At 45.6% G+C, this 17,088-nt stretch overlaps 1 protein-coding gene across 7 annotated transcripts in view; it reads right to left on the bottom strand.

The window, feature by feature from the left end:
• Positions 1-17,088, bottom strand: part of g2e3 (G2/M-phase specific E3 ubiquitin protein ligase) — a 328,981-nt gene that overhangs the window by 137,506 nt on the left and 174,387 nt on the right. For all 7 annotated transcript variants that reach the window (XM_078233704.1, XM_078233706.1, XM_078233703.1 and 4 more), the window contains 2 exons: positions 16,290-16,455; positions 518-624 (listed from right to left, as the gene is read on the bottom strand). In XM_078233704.1, coding sequence (XP_078089830.1) covers positions 518-624; positions 16,290-16,455 — 273 coding nt within the window. The remainder of the gene's footprint in view (positions 1-517; positions 625-16,289; positions 16,456-17,088) is intronic.

Raw genomic sequence — 17,088 nt, 5'->3', positions numbered from 1 at the left:
TCTCCAGTGACTCATCAATGTCTGCAAAATATTACATTTTCTCATTAAATTTTGGTCATTTTAAACTTGTAGTTTTATGCATATTCTGGGGCTTTATACAATATATTCAACACCATCTATCTTCAAAACCACGGCAGTATTTTCATCAGTGGGTTCTGTGTTTTCATATGATAAAAACAGCAAGCACTGAAGTAGAAGCAGAAAGTGCTGGAAAAACTCAGCAAGTCGGGTAGCACCTGTGGCGAGAAAAACAGTTAACATTCCAAGACCAATATGACTTCATAAACACAGGGGAAATGGCTGAGAGAAATTTCTGATGCAGAGCGAGGTTAAAGTTATGGCAACAAATCGGGGTCCCAGGACTAATACAGTGACCATGTACAATATTGTTCTCAGCCAGTTCTCCACCAATAACAGAAAAGCAAAATAAGGGCCACAATTAATATTTTTTAAAGTTTTACCAATGTATTTAACAAACCGAAGTGGGATGAGCTTTTATTGATAAATGCACACATACTTTTCTGGAATATGGATCCCCATTCGTAACATCTCCTTCTGGAATTCATCTTTATTACTGCAGATAGTGCATTTGAAGAAGAACACTCCAGCACTCAGTGCCTGATACTACAAATGGAGGGAACAATTGCATTAAGAGTTAAAAAATATTAAGATGGTGACAAAGCAGAATTTTATTTGTTAAGAAAGTTCAATCCCAAGCAAACCCTCCTAAATAGCTGACAGTTAATGCGGGTAAATAACAAACTAAGAGAATAACAAGAAAACAACATCAGAGAAGGATAATGATGAGTCAAAGATAAGAGCCCTCGACTGGGGAAAGACAAAAATTAAATAAAATAAAAGGAGATTACCTGCATTAACTGGGCAGAAAGTCTAGTGCTGAGAAAGACTGAATGAGGGAAAAAAGGGTAGATACAGGGGATTCAAACGAGTGGAAGCACGAAAAGAGAATAGAAAGTGCAGCGGGGCAGTTAAAAGAGAAATTAGGAGAGTGAAGAGGGGTCATGAAAAACACTGCCAGGCAAAATAAAGGGAAATCCCAAGGTGTTTTATAAGTATATTAAAGGCAAGAGAGTAACCAGGGAAAGAGTTGGACCCATTAGGGACCAAAGCGGGAATCTGTGTGTCAAACCGAAAGACATATGTGAGATATTGAATTGAGCATTTTGCATCTGTGTTCTCTATGGAGAAGGATGATGTAGGTATAGAATGCAGGGAGGGGGATTCTGATATAATTGAACAGATTAACATTGCGAGGGAATTAGCGTAAGTGGTTTTAGCGGGCTTAGAAGTGGATAAGTCCTCAGGCCAAGATGAGATGTATCCTAGACTGCTGAGTGAGGCAAGGGAGGACATTGCAGGGGCTCCAATGATCATTTTCAAATCCTTTCTGACCACAGGTGAAATGTCAAAGGTCTGGAGGATTGCTAATGTGGTCCCATTATTCTAGAAGGGAAACAGGGAAAAGCAGTTAATTACAGGCCAGTGAGTCTAACATCAGTGGTCAAGAAATTATTGGAAAAAAGTCTGAGTGACAGAATTAATCTCCACTTGGAGTGGCAGGGATAAATTAAGGATACTCAGTATAGCTTTGTCAGGAGGAGACCACATCCAACAAATTTGATTGATTTTTTTGAGGTGGGAACTGGGCATGGAGATGATGGTCATGCAGTTGATATAGTCTACATGGACTTCAGTAAGGCTTTTGACAAGGTCCTACATGGGAAACTGAGCAAGAATCCAGAAGCCCAGGACAATTTAACCAATTGGATCCAAAATTGGCTTAGTGACAGAAGATGATGGTTGAAAGTTGTTTTTGTGACTAGAAACCTGTGACCAGTGGGATACCATAGGGATCAGTGCTGTTTGTAGTGTACATGATCAAGACGTGAATGTGGGGTGGGCGGGGGATATGATCAGTAAGTTCACAGATCACACAAATATTGGTGTGGTGAACAGCGAGGAGATTACAGGACGCTGATCAGATGGGCAGAACAGAGACAAATGGAATTTAATGCTCAAAAGTGTGAGGTGATGGGGGCAGCACAGTGGCTGGCACTGCTGCCACACAGCGCCAGGGACCCCGGGATCAATTCAGACCTTGAGTGACAATTTGGTGTTTGCACATTCTCCCCAAGTCTGCGTGGATTTCCTCCACATGCTCCGGTTTCTTCTCATAGTCCAAAGATGTGTAGTTAGCTGTATTAGCTATGGTGGACTGGGTAAGATACTTGGAGAGTTGGTGCAGACTCAATGGGCTAAATGACTTCCTTCTGCACTGTAGGGATTCTATGGTTCTATTTTGGGAGGACTAAAAAGGCAAGGAACTACACAATGAATGGTAGGATGCTGGGTAGTATGGAGGACTAGAGGGACCTTGGGGTTAATAGAACAGAACATAGAACAGTACAGCACAGAACAAGCCCTTCGGCCCACGATGTTGTGCCGAGCTTTGTCCGAAACCCAGATCAAGCTATTTCCTCCCTATCATCCCGAAGTACTCCACGTGCCGATCCAATAGCTTCTTAAATGTTCCTAAAGTTTCTGACTCCACTATCACTGCAGGCAGTCCATTCCACACCCCAACCACTCTCTGAGTAAAAAACCTACCTCGGACATCCTTCCTATATCTCCCACCATGAACCCCATAGTTATGCCCCCGAGTTACCACTCCATTCACCCGAGGAAATAGTCTTTGAACGTTCACTCTATCTGTCCCCCTCATCATCTTATAAACCTCTATCAAGTCTCCTCTCAACCTCCTCCGCTCCAAAGAGAAAAGCCCAAGTTCCCTCAACCTTTCCTCATAAGACCTACCCTCCAAACCAGGCAGCATCCTGGTAAATCTCCTTTGCACTCTTTCCAGTGTCTCCACATCCTTCTTGTAGTGAGGTGACCAGAACTGCACACAATATTCCAAATGTGGTCTCACCAAGGTCCTGTACAGTTGCAGCATAACCCCACGGCTCTTAAACTCAAACCCCCTGTTAATGAATGCCAACACACTACAGGCCTTCTTCACGGCTCTATCCACTTGAGTGGCAACCGTCAGAGATCTATGGATATGAACCCCAAGATCTCTCTGTTCCTCCACAGTCTTCAGAACCCTACCTTTGACACTGTAATCCACATTTAAATTAGTCCTACCAAAATGAATCACCTCGCATTTAAGAACAGTACAGCACAGGAAACAGGCCCTTCGGCCCTCCAAGCCTGTGCCGCTCCTTGGTCCAACTAGACCAATCGTTTGTATCCCTCCATTCCCAGGCTGCTCATGTGACTATCCAGGTAAGTCTAAAACGATGTCAGCGTGCCTGCCTCCACCACCTTACTTGGCAGCGCATTCCAGGCCCCCACCACCCTCTGTGTAAAAAACGTCCCTCTGATGTCTGAGTTATACTTCGCCCCTCTCAGCTTGAGCCCGTGACCCCTCGTGATCGTCACCTCCGACCTGGGAAAAAGCTTCCCACTGTTCACCCTATCTATACCCTTCATGATCTTGTATACCTCTATTAGATCTCCCCTCATTCTCCGTCTTTCCAAGGAAACAACCCCAGTCTACCCAATCTCTCCTCATAGCTAAGACCCTCCTTACCAGGCAACATCCTGGTATACCTTCTCTGCACTCTCTCCAATGCCTCCACGTCCTTCTGGTAGTGCGGCGACCAGAACTGGACGCAGTACTCCAAATGTGGCCTAACCAGCGTTCTATACAGCTGCATCATCAGACTCCAGCTTTTATACTCTATACCCCGTCCTATAAAGGCAAGCATACCATATGCCTTCTTCACCACCTTCTCCACCTGTGTTGCCACCTTCAAGGATTTGTGGACTTGCACACCTAGGTCCCTCTGTGTTTCTATACTTCTGATGACTCTGCCATTTATTGTATAACTCCTCCCTACATTATTTCTTCCAAAATGCATCACTTCGCATTTATCCGGATTAAACTCCGTCTGCCACCTCTCTGCCCAATTTTCCAGCCTATCTATATCCTGCTGTATTGCCCGACAATGCTCTTCGCTATCCGCAATTCCAGCCATCTTCATGTCATCCGCAAACTTGCTGATTACACCAGTTACACCTTCTTCCAAATCATTTATATATATCACAAATAGCAGAGGTCCCAGTACAGAGCCCTGCGGAACACCACTGGTCACAGACCTCCAGCCGGAAAAAGACCCTTCGACCACTACCCTCTGTCTCCTATGGCCAAGTCAGTTCTCCACCCATCTAGCCACTTCCCCTTGTATCCCATGAGCCTTAACCTTCTTAACTAACCTGCCATGTGGGACTTTGTCAAATGCCTTACTGAAATCCATATAGACGACATCCACGGCCCTTCCTTCATCAACCGTTTTTGTCACTTCCTCAAAAAACTCCACCAAATTTGTAAGGCACGACCTCCCTCTTACAAAACCATGCTGTCTGTCACTAATGAGATTGTTCCGTTCTAAATGCACATACATCCTGTCTCTAAGAATCCTCTCCAACAACTTCCCTACCACGGACGTCAAGCTCACCGGCCTATAATTTCCTGGGTTATCCCTGCTACCCTTCTTAAACAACGGGACCACATTCGCTATCCTCCAATCCTCAGGGACCTCACCCGTGTCCAAAGAAGCGACAAAGATTTCCGTCAGAGGCCCAGCAATTTCATCTCTCGTCTCCCTGAGCAGTCGAGGATAGATGCCATCAGGCCCTGGGGCTTTGTCAGTTTTAATGTTCCCTAAAAAACCTAACACTTCCTCTCTTGTAATGGAGATTTTCTCTAACGGGTCAACACCTCCCTCCGAGACACTCCCGGTTAACACGCCCCTCTCCTTCGTGAATACCGATGCAAAGTATTCATTTAGGATCTCCCCTATTCCCTTGGGTTCTAAGCATAATTCCCCTCCTTTGTCCCTGAGAGGTCCGATTTTCTCCCTGACAACTCTTTTGTTCCTAACGTATGAATAGAATGCCTTAGGATTCTCCTTAATCCTGCCTGCCAAGAACATCTCGTGACCTCTTTTTGCCCTTCTAACTCCCCGTTTGAGTTCTTTCCTACTCTCTCTGTATTCCTCCAGAGCTCCATCTGTTTTCAGTTGCCTGGACTTAACGTACGCCTCCCTTTTCATTTTAATCAGATCCTCAATTTCCCTGGCTATCCACAGCTCTCGAATCTTACCTTTCCTATCTTTCCTTTTTACAGGCACATGCCTATCCTGCAGCCTTATCAATAGTTCCTTGAAAGACTCCCACATGCCAGACGCGGACTTACCCTCGAACATCCTCTCCCAATCAACATCCACCAATTCCTGCCTAATCCGGCTATAGTCAGCCTTCCCCCAATTTAGCACCCTGCCCGTAGGACAGCACTCATCCTTGCCCATTACTATCCTAAAGTTAACAGAGTTGTGGTCACTATTTGCCACATGTTCCCCTACCGAAACTTTGACGACCTGACCGGGCTCATTTCCCAGAACTAGGTCCAGTATAGCCCCCTCTCTAGTCGGGCTATCTACATACTGTTCCAAAGAACCTTCCAGTACGCATTTTACAAATTCCTCCCCGTCCGGTCCCCCAGCTCTAAGCACTTTCCAGTCTGTGCCAGGGAAATTAAAGTCCCCCACTACAACAACCCTATGTTTTCTGCACCTATCCAGAATCTCCTGACATATCCTTTCCTCCACTTCCCGTGGGCTGTTGGGTGGTCTGTAGTACACCCCCAGCATAGTGACTGCACCCTTCCTGTTTCTGAGTTCCACCCACAGCGACTCAGTACATGACCCCTCTAAGTTGTCTACCCTCTGCACCGCGGTAATATGCTCCTTAACTAATATCGCTACTCCCCCACCTTTTTTAGCCCCTCCTCTGTCTCGCCTAAAACACTTATACCCCGGAATATTCAGCTGCCAGTCCTGTCCTTCTTTTAACCAAGTTTCCGTCACCGCAACCACATCCAAATTCCGCATAAGCATTAAGGCCCTAAGTTCGTCTGTTTTACCCATTACACTCCTCGCATTGAAGCAGATGCACTCCAGACCTCCAGGCCCAGTCAGGTCCTCCTCCTCCAGAGTGCTCCTCTTCTTAGCTAGCCTTGCCCTGGCCCCAAGCTCAACTCCAGCCTCAGTATTTACTGACCTCCTGTTTTGTTCCCCACCCCCCTGCCACACTAGTTTAAATCCTGCCGAAACACTCTAGCAAAACTCCCAGCCAGGATATTTGGTCCCTTCCAGTTAAGGTGTAACCCATCCTTTCTGTACAGTTGCCATCCTGACTTGAAGATTTCCCAGTTATCTATGTATTTAAAACCCTCCCTCTTGCACCAGTCCTTTAGCCACGCGTTCAACTGTAGAATCTCCCTGTTCCGAGCCTCACTTGCACTAGACACCGGGAACAGTCCAGAGATTGCCACCCTGGAGGTCTTACTTTTTAGCCTAGCTCTCTCGTATGACCCCCCTGCTCTTCCTACCTACATCATTTTCACCAATGTGTACAATCACATCAGTTTGACTACCTTCCTTTTTAAATATGCTTCCTACCCTCTCGGAGACATCCAGTACCCCGGCACCAGGGAGGCAGACTACCATCCTGGATTCTCGTTCAGTCCCACAGAAGCGCCTGTCCGTGCCTCTAACCATTGCGTCCCCCACAACTATCGCTCTCCTAAACCCCTTCTTTCCCTTCTGGACCCCTGAGCCTGTCTCCGTGGAGGCGATCTGGTCCTCGTGGCTTACCCCTGGAGGGTCATCCCCCTCCACAGAATCCAAAACAATATACCTATTTTGGAGGGGAACAACCACAGGGGATCCCTCCACAGACTGCTCACTCCCTTCCCTTCTCCCATCTGTTGCCCATCCCTTTCTTTTATGGGAGACTGCCACTGGGGTACTTTCTGGCACATCACCCTTCTGACTATTACCCCTCCTAACCGTGACCCACGTGTCTTCCTTCCGAGACCCTGGTGTCACTACCTGACTATAACTTTTATCTATTACTCTCTCATTTTCCCTAACTAAACTGAGTTCATCGAGCCTCAGCTCCAGCTCCCTTACACGATCCTTCAGGAGTTGCAGTTCCACACATCTGGCACAGATATGGACTTCCGGGAGGCAAGTTGTCTCCAGGAACTCCCACACGTGTGTTCACTTTGGTGCTTGAGGGGTCCTATTCTATCGAGTTATTCTTTTTCCTTTAACATACTTAAAGAATCCCTATGGATTCACCTCAATCCTCTCAGCCAAAGCTACCTCATGCCCCCTTTTTGCCCTCCTAATTTCCTTCTGAGTATTCTCCTGTATCCCCTGTACACCACCAGGGAATCCTTTGATTCCAGCTGCTTGTAGGAGCCATGCCTCCTTCCTTTTCCTGGTCAAAACTTCAATATGTTTTGTCATCCAGTGTTCCCTACTCCTGCCAGTGTTGTCCTTCACCCGAACAGGAAATATAGACCCTGAACATTAGCTATTTCACTTTTAAAGGCCTCCCACTTGCCAGAGGTTCCTTTGCCCCCAAACAAGCTACTCCAATCAACCTTGTCTAATTCCATCAAAATTTGCCTTGCAGATTTAAGAACTTGCCCCTTTCCATAACTATTTAAAAATTAATAGAACGATGGTCACTGGTCCCAAAGTGGTCCCCCACCGTCACCTCAATCACTTGCCCTGCCCTATTTCCCAAGAGTAGGTCAAGTTTTTCCCTTTCCTGAGTAGGACCCTCCACATACTGCCTGAGGAAACTTTCCTGAACACACTTAACAAATTCCACCCCTTCCAAGCCCATAACACTATGGCTGTCCCAGTGTATGTTCGGAAAATTAAAATGCCCTACTATGACAACATGTAAAAATCTCCCCAATCTCCATGCATATTTGTTTTTCTAATTCCCATTGACTATTTGGGGACCTATAGTACAACCCCAATAAGGTCACCGTCTTCTTATTTCTTAATTCCATCCACAAAGCCTTGCTGGATGATCCCTCGGTTATTTCATCTCTGACGACTGCCGTGATGCACCCCTTAATCAAAAATGCAACTCCCCCTCCTCTCTTTCCTCCACCTCTGTTCTGGATAAAATACCTGCACCTTGGAACATTAAGCTGCCAGTCCTGGCCCCCTCTGAGTCATGTTTCAGTTATGGCTCTAATATCCGAGTCCCATGTACCTATTCATGTCCTGAGTTCATCAGCCTTACCTGTCAGCCCTCTTGCATTGAAATTGATGCAATTTAATCCAATAGGTTTTCCCTGCTCCCTGCCATGCTCCTGCTTACCATGTTTATTCAGCTTGCCGTTGCTGAATACTGCATCTTCTTTCAGCCCCTCTTTGCTTCCCTGCTGCTGAGGATCGTACCCCCCTGCCAATCCAGTTTAAACTCTCCCTTGTAGCACTAGCTCCCCAGGATATTGGTCAGATGCAACCCGTCTCCAAACAGGTCACCTCTGCCCCAGAAAAGATCCCAATGATCTAAGAATCTGAATTCTTTAGCCATGCATTCATCTGCCATATTCTCCTGTTCTTATGTTCTATGCTTGATCTGGGTTTCAGACAAAGCTCGGCGCAACATCGTGGGCCGAAGGGCCTGTTCTGTGCTGTACTGTTCTATGTTCTATGTATGTTCTTACCCTCACTACTGGAAGTAATCCAGAGATCACTACTCTACTTCTTAACCTTTTCCCTCGTTCTCTATAATCATGCCTCAGGACCTCATCCCTATTTCGATTTACATCATTTGTGCCAACGTGAACAATGACTTCTGGCTGCTCACCCTCCCCCTTGAGAATGTTCTGCAGCCACTCTAGATATCCTTGACCCTGGCACCAGAGGCAACACACCATTTTGGACTCCTGTTTGTGGCCACAGGATCTCCTGTCTGTCCCCCTAACTATCGAGTCTCCTATCACGACAATCCTGTTTACCATTACTCTTTCCTGTTGTACCCCAGAGCCAATCGTAGTGCCAGAGACCTGGCTACTGCTGCTTTCACCTGAAAGGTCACAGAGTACAGGGTTTTATGTAGCTGCAAATCATGTTGCAGCTATATAAAACCTTGGTTCGGTCACATTTGGAGTATTACATGCAGTTCTGGTTGCCGCACTACCAGAAGGACATGGAAGCTTTGAGAGAGTGCAAAGAAGGTTCACCAGGATGTTGCCTGGTCTTGAGGGTGTTGACTATGAGGAGAAGTGGAATAAACTAGGATTGTTTTCACTGGAAAGAAGGAGGCTGAGGGGAGACCCGAGGTCTACAAAATTATGAGAGGTATAGACAAGGTGCAAGTTAGAGGCTTTTTCCCAGGATGCAAGTGTCAATTACAAGGGGGCACAGGCTCAATGTGAGAGGGGGAAAGTTTAACGGAGATGTGCGGGGGAAGTTTTCACGCAAAGAGTGGTGGGTGCTTGGAACATGCTGCCAAAGGATGGTGGAAGCAACATTTAAGAGGCATCTGGATGGGTACATGAATAGGGAGGGAATAGAAGGAGACGGTCAAGTAGGGCAGAATGTTTTTTTTAGTTCAGTGAGGGCATCATGATCGGCACAGGCTCGGCAGGCTGAAGGGCCTGTTCCTGTGTTGTAGTTCATTCTTTGTATTAGAAATCAACCAGGTTAGTTAATTGGACAGTCTTAATTGTGAGACAATTAAAAGAATAAACAATTCATTAACAGATATGTTAGAAAGGCTGGAAATGTAATTTGGAACAGAAATGTTTATAACTCCTATCATTATAAAATATGTTGACACTTGATTATCAATACAGAATAGAGAGATAACATGTTAACCTTGATGGAGGAGGACTGAAGAGGCCCTTGTCTACGGGATATCAACTCCAAATGACAGACAGCGATGTTGAATAATTATTGGTGAACACTCAAGCTTTCCTCAAGGTAAGAGATAGAGTTTGAGAAGAAGCATTGTCTTAGAGCTGAGACGACATTCATAATTAGCTAAAAAGCAATGAATTCTTATTTCATTATTGACAAGTTATAGACCAATTAGTTATTTTTCAACAATTGGCTACAGTGGACTTTCAATTTGTAAGGTATAAGTAGGGTTTTAAGAAGCCATTTTGGCCAAGAACAACAGCTGCAGAAAGATAGAGAGAGATGTGAAGAGAACGATGTGGGTAGCGAGGGAATGAACATAGAACGTAGAACAGTACTGCACAGTACAGGCCCTTCGGCCCTCGATGTTGTGCCGAGCTTTGTCCGAAACCAAGATCAAGCTATCCCACTCCATCATTCTGGTGTGCTCCATGTGCCTATCCAATAACCGCTTGAAAGTTCCTAAAGTGTCCGACTCCACTATCACAGCAGGCAGTTCATTCCACACCCCAACCACTTTCTGAGTAAAGAACCTACCTCGGACATCCCTCCTATATCTCCCTTCATGAACCTTATAGTTATGCCCCCTAGTAACAGCTACATCCACCCGAGGAAATAGTCTCTGAACGTCCACTCTATCTATCCCCCTCATCATCTTATAAACCTCTATCAAGTCGCTTCTCAACCTCCTCCGCTCTAAAGAGAAAAGCCGTAGCTCCCTCAACCTTTCCTCATAAGACCTACCCTCCAAACCAGGCAGCATCCTGGTAAATCTCCTTTGCACTCTCTCCAATGCTTCCACATCCTTCTTATGGTGAGGTGACCAGAACTGAACACAATATTCCAAATGTGGTCTCACCAAGTTCCTGTACACTTGCAGCATAACCCCACGGCTCTTAAACTCCAACCCCCTGTTAATAAACGCTAACACACTATAGGCCTTCTTCACGGCTCTATCCACTTGAGTGGCAAACTTCAGAGACCTGTTGATATGAACCCCAAGATCTCTCTGTTCCTCCACATTCCTCAGAACCCTGCCGTTGATCCTGTAATCCGCATTCAAATTTGTCCTACCAAAATGAATCACCTCGCACTGATCAGGGTTAAACTCCATCTGCCATTTTCCGGCCCAGCTCTGCATCCGATCAATGTCTCTTTGAATCTTACAACAGCCTTCCACTTCATCCACTACTCCACCAATCTTGGAGTCATCAGCAAACTTACTGATCCACCCTTTGGCCCCCTCCTCCAGGTCATTGATAAAAATCATAAATAGCAGACGACCCAGCACTGATCCCTATGGTACACTGCTGGTAACTGGTCTCCAGTCTGAAAATTTTCCATCCACCACCACCCCCTGTCTTCTATGAGATATGATGTGGAGATGCCGGCGTTGGACTGGGGTAAACACAGTAAGAGTTTTAACAACACCAGGTTAAAGTCCAACAGGTTTATTTGGTAGCAAATGCCATTAGCTTTCGGAACGCTGCTCCTTCGTCAGATGGAGTGGATACCTGCTCTCAGACAGGGCATACAGAGACACATAAATCAAGTTACAGAATACTGATTAGAATGCGAATCTCGACAGCCAACCAGGTCTTAAAGATACATACAATGTGCGTGGAGGGAGCATTAAGCACAGGTTAAAGAGATGTGTATTGTCTCCAGACAGGACAGCCAGTGAGATTCTGCAAGTCCAGGAGGCAAGCTGCGGGAGTTACTGATAGTGGGACATAAATCCAAGATCCCGCTTTAGGCTGTCCTCATGTGTGCGGAACTTGTCGACACGGATGCCATCATCTCACGCGAAAACACCACCCACCAGGTACACGGTACATACTCTTGCAACTCGGCCAACGTTGTCTATCTGATACGCTGCAGGAAAGGATGTCCCGAGGCATGGTACATTGGGGAAACCATGCAGACGCTACGACAATGGATGAATGAACACGGCTCGACAATCACCAGGCAGGAGTGTTCTCTTCCTGTTGGGGAGCACTTCAGCGGTCACGGGCATTCAGCCTCTGATCTCCGGGTAAGCGTTCTCCAAGGCTGCCTTCACGACACATGACAGCGCAGAGTCGCTGAGCAGAGACTGATAGTCAGGTTCCGCACGCATGAGGATGGTCTCAACTGGGATATTGGGTTCATGTCACACTATCTGTAACCCCCACAACCTGCCTGGATCTCACTAGCTGTCCTGTCTGGAGACAATACACATCGCTTTAACCTGTGCTTAATGCTCCCTCCACTCACATTGTCTGGACCTTTAAGACTTGATTCACTGTAAAGGCTCACATTCCAATCATTATTCATGTAAATTGAGTTTGTGTCTTTGTGCCTTGTTTGTAATCAGAATTCCCACCCACCTGACGAAGGGACAGCCTGTTCTGAAAGCTCGTGGCTTTTGCTACCAAATAAACCTGTTGGACTTTAACCTGGTGTTGTTAGACTTCTTACTGTGTTCTATGAGATAGTAAGAAGTTTAACAACACCAGGTTAAAGTCCAACAGGTTTATTTGGTAGCAAAAGCCACACAAGCTTTCGGAGCTCCAAGCCCCTTCTTCAGGTGAGTGGGAATTCTGTTCACAAACAGAGTTTATAAAGACACAGACTCAATTTACATGAATAATGGTTGGAATGTGAATACTTACAACTAATCAAGTCTTTAAGAAACAAACAACGTGAGTGGAGAGAGCATCAAGACAGGCTAAAAAGATGTGTATTGTCTCCAGACAAGACAGCCAGTGAAACTCTGCAGGTCCAGGCAAACTGTGGGGGTTACAAATAGTGTGACATGAACCCAATATCCCGGTTGAGGTCGTCCTCGTGTGTGCGGAACTTGGCTATCAGTTTCTGCTCAGCGACTCTGCGCCGTCGTGTGTCGCAAAGGCTGCCTTTGAGAACGCTTACCCGAATATCAGAGGCCGAATGCCCGTGACCGCTGAAGTGCTCCCCAACAGGAAGAGAACAGGCTTGCCTGGTGATTGTCGAGCGGTGTTCATTCATCCATTGTCGCAGCATCTGCATGGTTTCCCCAATGTACCATGCCTCGGGACATCCTTTCCTGCAGCGTATCAGGTAGACAACGTTGGCCGAGTTGCAAGAGTAGGTATCGTGTACCTGGTAGATGGTGTTCTCACGTGAGATGATGGCATCTGTGTCCATGATCCGGCATGACTTGCAGAGGTTGCTGTGGCAGGGTTGTGTGGTGTCGTGGTCGCTGTTCTCCTGAAGCCTGGGTAGTTTGCTGCGGACAATGGTCTGTTTGAGGTTGTGCAGTTGTTTGAAGGCAAGAAGTGGGGGTGTGGGGCTGGCCTTGGCGAGATGTTCGTCTTCATCAATGACATGTTGAAGGCTCCGGAGGAGATGCTGTAGCTTCTCTGCTCCGGGGAAGTAATGGCGGCACGGTAGCACAGTGGTTAGCACTGCTGCTTCACAGCTCCAGGGTCCCGGGTTCGATTCCCGGCTCGGGTCACTGTCTGTGTGGAGTTTGCACATTCTCCTCGTGTCTGCGTGGGTTTCCTCCGGGTGCTCCGGTTTCCTCCCACAGTCCAAAGATGTGCGGGTTAGGTTGATTGGCCAGGTTAAAAATTGCCCCTTAGAGTCCTGAGATGTGTAGGTTAGAGGGATTAGTGGGTAAAAATATGTGGGGGTAGGGCCTGGGTGGGATTGTGGTCGGTGCAGACTCGATGGGCCGAATGGCCTCCTTCTGCACTGTAGGGTTTCTATGATTTCTTCCTGTTGGGGAGCACTTCAGCGGTCACATGCATTCGGCCTCTGATATTCGGGTAAGCGTTCTCCAAGGCGGCCTTCGCGACACACGACGGCGCAGAGTCGCTGAGCAGAAATTGATAGCCAAGTTCCGCACACACGAGGACGGCCTCAACCGGGATATTGGGTTCATGTCACACTATTTGTAACCCCCACAGTTTGCCTGGACCTGCAGAGTTTCACTGGCTGTCTTGTCTGGAGACAATACACATCGTTTTAGCCTGCCTTGATGCTCTCTCCACTCACGTTGTTTGTTTCTTAAAGACTTGATTCGTAAGTATTCGCATTCCAACCATTATTCATGTAAATTGAGTCTGTGTCTTTATATGCCCTGTTTGTGAACAGAATTCCCACTCACCTGAAGAAGGGGCTTGGAGCTCCGAAAGCTTGTGTGGCTTTTGCTACCAAATAAACCTGTTGGACTTTAACCTGGTGTTGTTAAACGTCTTACTGTGTTTACCCCAGTCCAACGCTGGCATCTCCACTTCTATGAGATAGCCAGTTACTTATCCAATCGGCCAAATTTCCCTCTATCCCACACCTCCTTACTTCCTTCATGAGCCGACCATGAGGGACCTTATTAAACGCCTTACTAAAATCCATGTATACGACATCAACTGCTCTACCTTCATCGACACACTTAGTTACCTCCTCAAAGAATTCAATCAAATTTGTGAGGCAAGACTTACCCTTCACGAATCCATGTTGACTATCCCGGATTAAGCTGCATCTTTCTAAATGGTCATAAATCCTATCCCTCAGGACCTTTTCCATTAACTTACCGACCACTGAAGTGAGACTAACCAGCCTATAATTACCAGGTTCATTCCTATTTCCTTTCTTGAACAGAGGAACAACATTCGCCACTCTCCAGTCTTCTGGCACGATCCCCGTGACAGTGAGGACCCAAAGATCAAAGCCAAAGGCTCTGCAATCTCATCCCTTGCCTCCCAAAGAATCCTAGGATATATCCCATCTGGCCCAGGGGACTTATCGACCCTCAGGTTTTTCAAAATTGCTAATACATCTTCCCTCAGAACATCTACCTCTTCCAGCCTATCAGCCTGTATCACACACTCATCCTCAAAAACATGGTCCCTCTCCTTGGTGAACACTGAAGAAAAGTATTCATTCATCGCCCCTCCTATCTCTTCTGACTTCATGCACAAGTTCCCACTACTGTCCTTGACCGGCCCTAACCTCACTCTGGTCATTCTTTTATTTCTCACAGAAGAGTAAAAAGCCTTGGGGTTTTCCTTTATCCGATCCGCCAAGGACTTCTCATGCCCCCTCCTAGCTCTCCTAAGCCCTTTTTTTTAGCTCATTGAGAGCAAGAGCTCATTGAGGATGAGAGAGATGTTTACGGGAGACATAGGCAGAGAAGAAGAGAGGTGAGAAGGGAGTGATATACTGAGAGCTGTTTTTGATGTTGTCACTTCACGGCCTGAGAAGACCAAGATCTGATTTGTTCAACTGTTAAAGTGTCAAGTTAAGCTTTCTCCTCTTACTATTAATTGCTGTTAATTGATACTTTGCTTTTTATCTTTCTGACTTGTTACCTTTTTAATGATTAAACAACTTTCGGAATGAATCATTTAAAATGTTTTTTATTGGCATATGATTAAGTCTCTAAAACCTTATATGATTTATGATGGGGGGGTGGGGGTAATTATTGCAAACAAATGAACCTTTTAGTTCACAAAAAAAAACTTATAGGGTGCATGTCCAAAGATCCCTGAAGGCAGCAGAACAGGTAGATCAGGTGGTTAAGAAGGCATATGGGATACTTGTCTTTATTGTCTGAGGCACAGAACGCAAGAGTGGGGAGATTACAATGGAGTTGTACAAGATGCTCATTAGGCCTCAGCTCGTGTGTGCAGTTCTGGTTGCCACATGTGGATGTGATTGTACCAGAAAGGGTGCAGAGGAAATTCACTTGGATATCCCACTCCCTATGAGTACAAAATTATGAGGGACATAGATAGGGTAGATAGCAAGAAACTTTTATCCTTAGTATAGGGGTCAAACCAGGAGGCATAGATTTAAGGGATGGAAGATTTAGCAGGGATTTGAGGAAAAATGTTTTCACCCAGAGGGTGGTAGATGTCAGGAACTCATGGCCTGAAATGGTGATAAGAGGCAGGAACCCTCAGAACATTTAAGCAGCATTTAGATGAGCACTTGAAACGCCATAGCACACATGGCTACTGACCAAAGGCTGGAAAATGGGATTAGCTTGATGGCCAGCACAGACAGGATAGGTTGAAGGGCTTCTTGCAGTGCTATAAAATTCTGACTGAAGAAAATATGAAACAGGCCACTAGACATTTAAGATTATTTGTAAGAACATGAAAGAGAAAAGAATAGAGAGGGGGAAATGAGGAGAGTTTAAATGAAGAGGATGGAAGATATATCAAATAAATATTTCGCACTGGTTTAAAAAGATGATGGAAGCAAGAACACAAGTGCACTAGAAAAGAAAATGGAACTTATAGCCAAAAAAAATCCAAAGAAACTTTGTAGAATGTAAATAAATAGGTACCAAAAGCGCAATCATTTTACACTGAAGACCACCTATCAACTATAATTCCATCAAATCTGAGGTGTATTGAAACTTTTTTGAAGCAGTAACCAAGTACTAAATCCCCTCCCCAAAATTATATATAATTTATATTTTTACTGTACACTCACCTGCACACACTGTCTGTGAAACCACGTATTTTTACAGCAAGGGCTCTTCAAAATATCGTATGATGGAATTGGGTCAATGGATTCTAAACAGACAGCACATGTGTAAGAACTACCTGACCATGCAGATGGTACTTTCTGAACAGGTCTGTGCTCCCAACAGTAAGATCTGGAAGGTTAAAGGATAGGAACACCATTAAGATAACATGACATTTACAAGGGATTCAGCAATTTCCTATAACTTAACAGAGAATGTACAGGGTCTCAAGTTATTATGGGTATAAGGAAAGTTATTAAAAAGTTTATTTATTAGTCACAAGTCGGTTTACATTAACACTGTAATGAAGTTACTGTGAAAATCCCCGAGTCACCACACGCCGGCGCCTGTTCGGGTACACTGAGGGAGAATTTAGCATGGCCAATGCACCTAACCTGCACATTTTTGAACTGTGGGAGGAAACTGGAGTACCTGGAGAAAACCCACACGGACACGGGGAGAACGTGCAGACTCCGCACAGACAGTGACCCAAGCCAGGAATCGAACCCAGGTCCCTGACACTGTGAGGCAGCAGCGCTAACCACTGTGCCCCCAACATACAATTTACAACATACTAGTGTAAAACAATTCTATTATTAAAAACTGAAATGTTAAGAGTGAATCAATATGAAAGCCAGGAGAATCACAGAGTACTGTGTATATTCTTGGACTTCACTTTAGAAAAGGTCATCAAGGCAACAGCGATGAGTGCAGAATCACTGAAATGCTTCCTGGTAAGAGGAAATACAAAGATTTTTTTAAAAA

Source organism: Mustelus asterias, chromosome 18 (genome assembly GCF_964213995.1).
Source record: "Mustelus asterias chromosome 18, sMusAst1.hap1.1, whole genome shotgun sequence".
Taxonomy (NCBI): Eukaryota; Metazoa; Chordata; class Chondrichthyes; order Carcharhiniformes; family Triakidae; genus Mustelus; species Mustelus asterias.
This window is presented reverse-complemented; position numbering and strand designations above follow the sequence as displayed.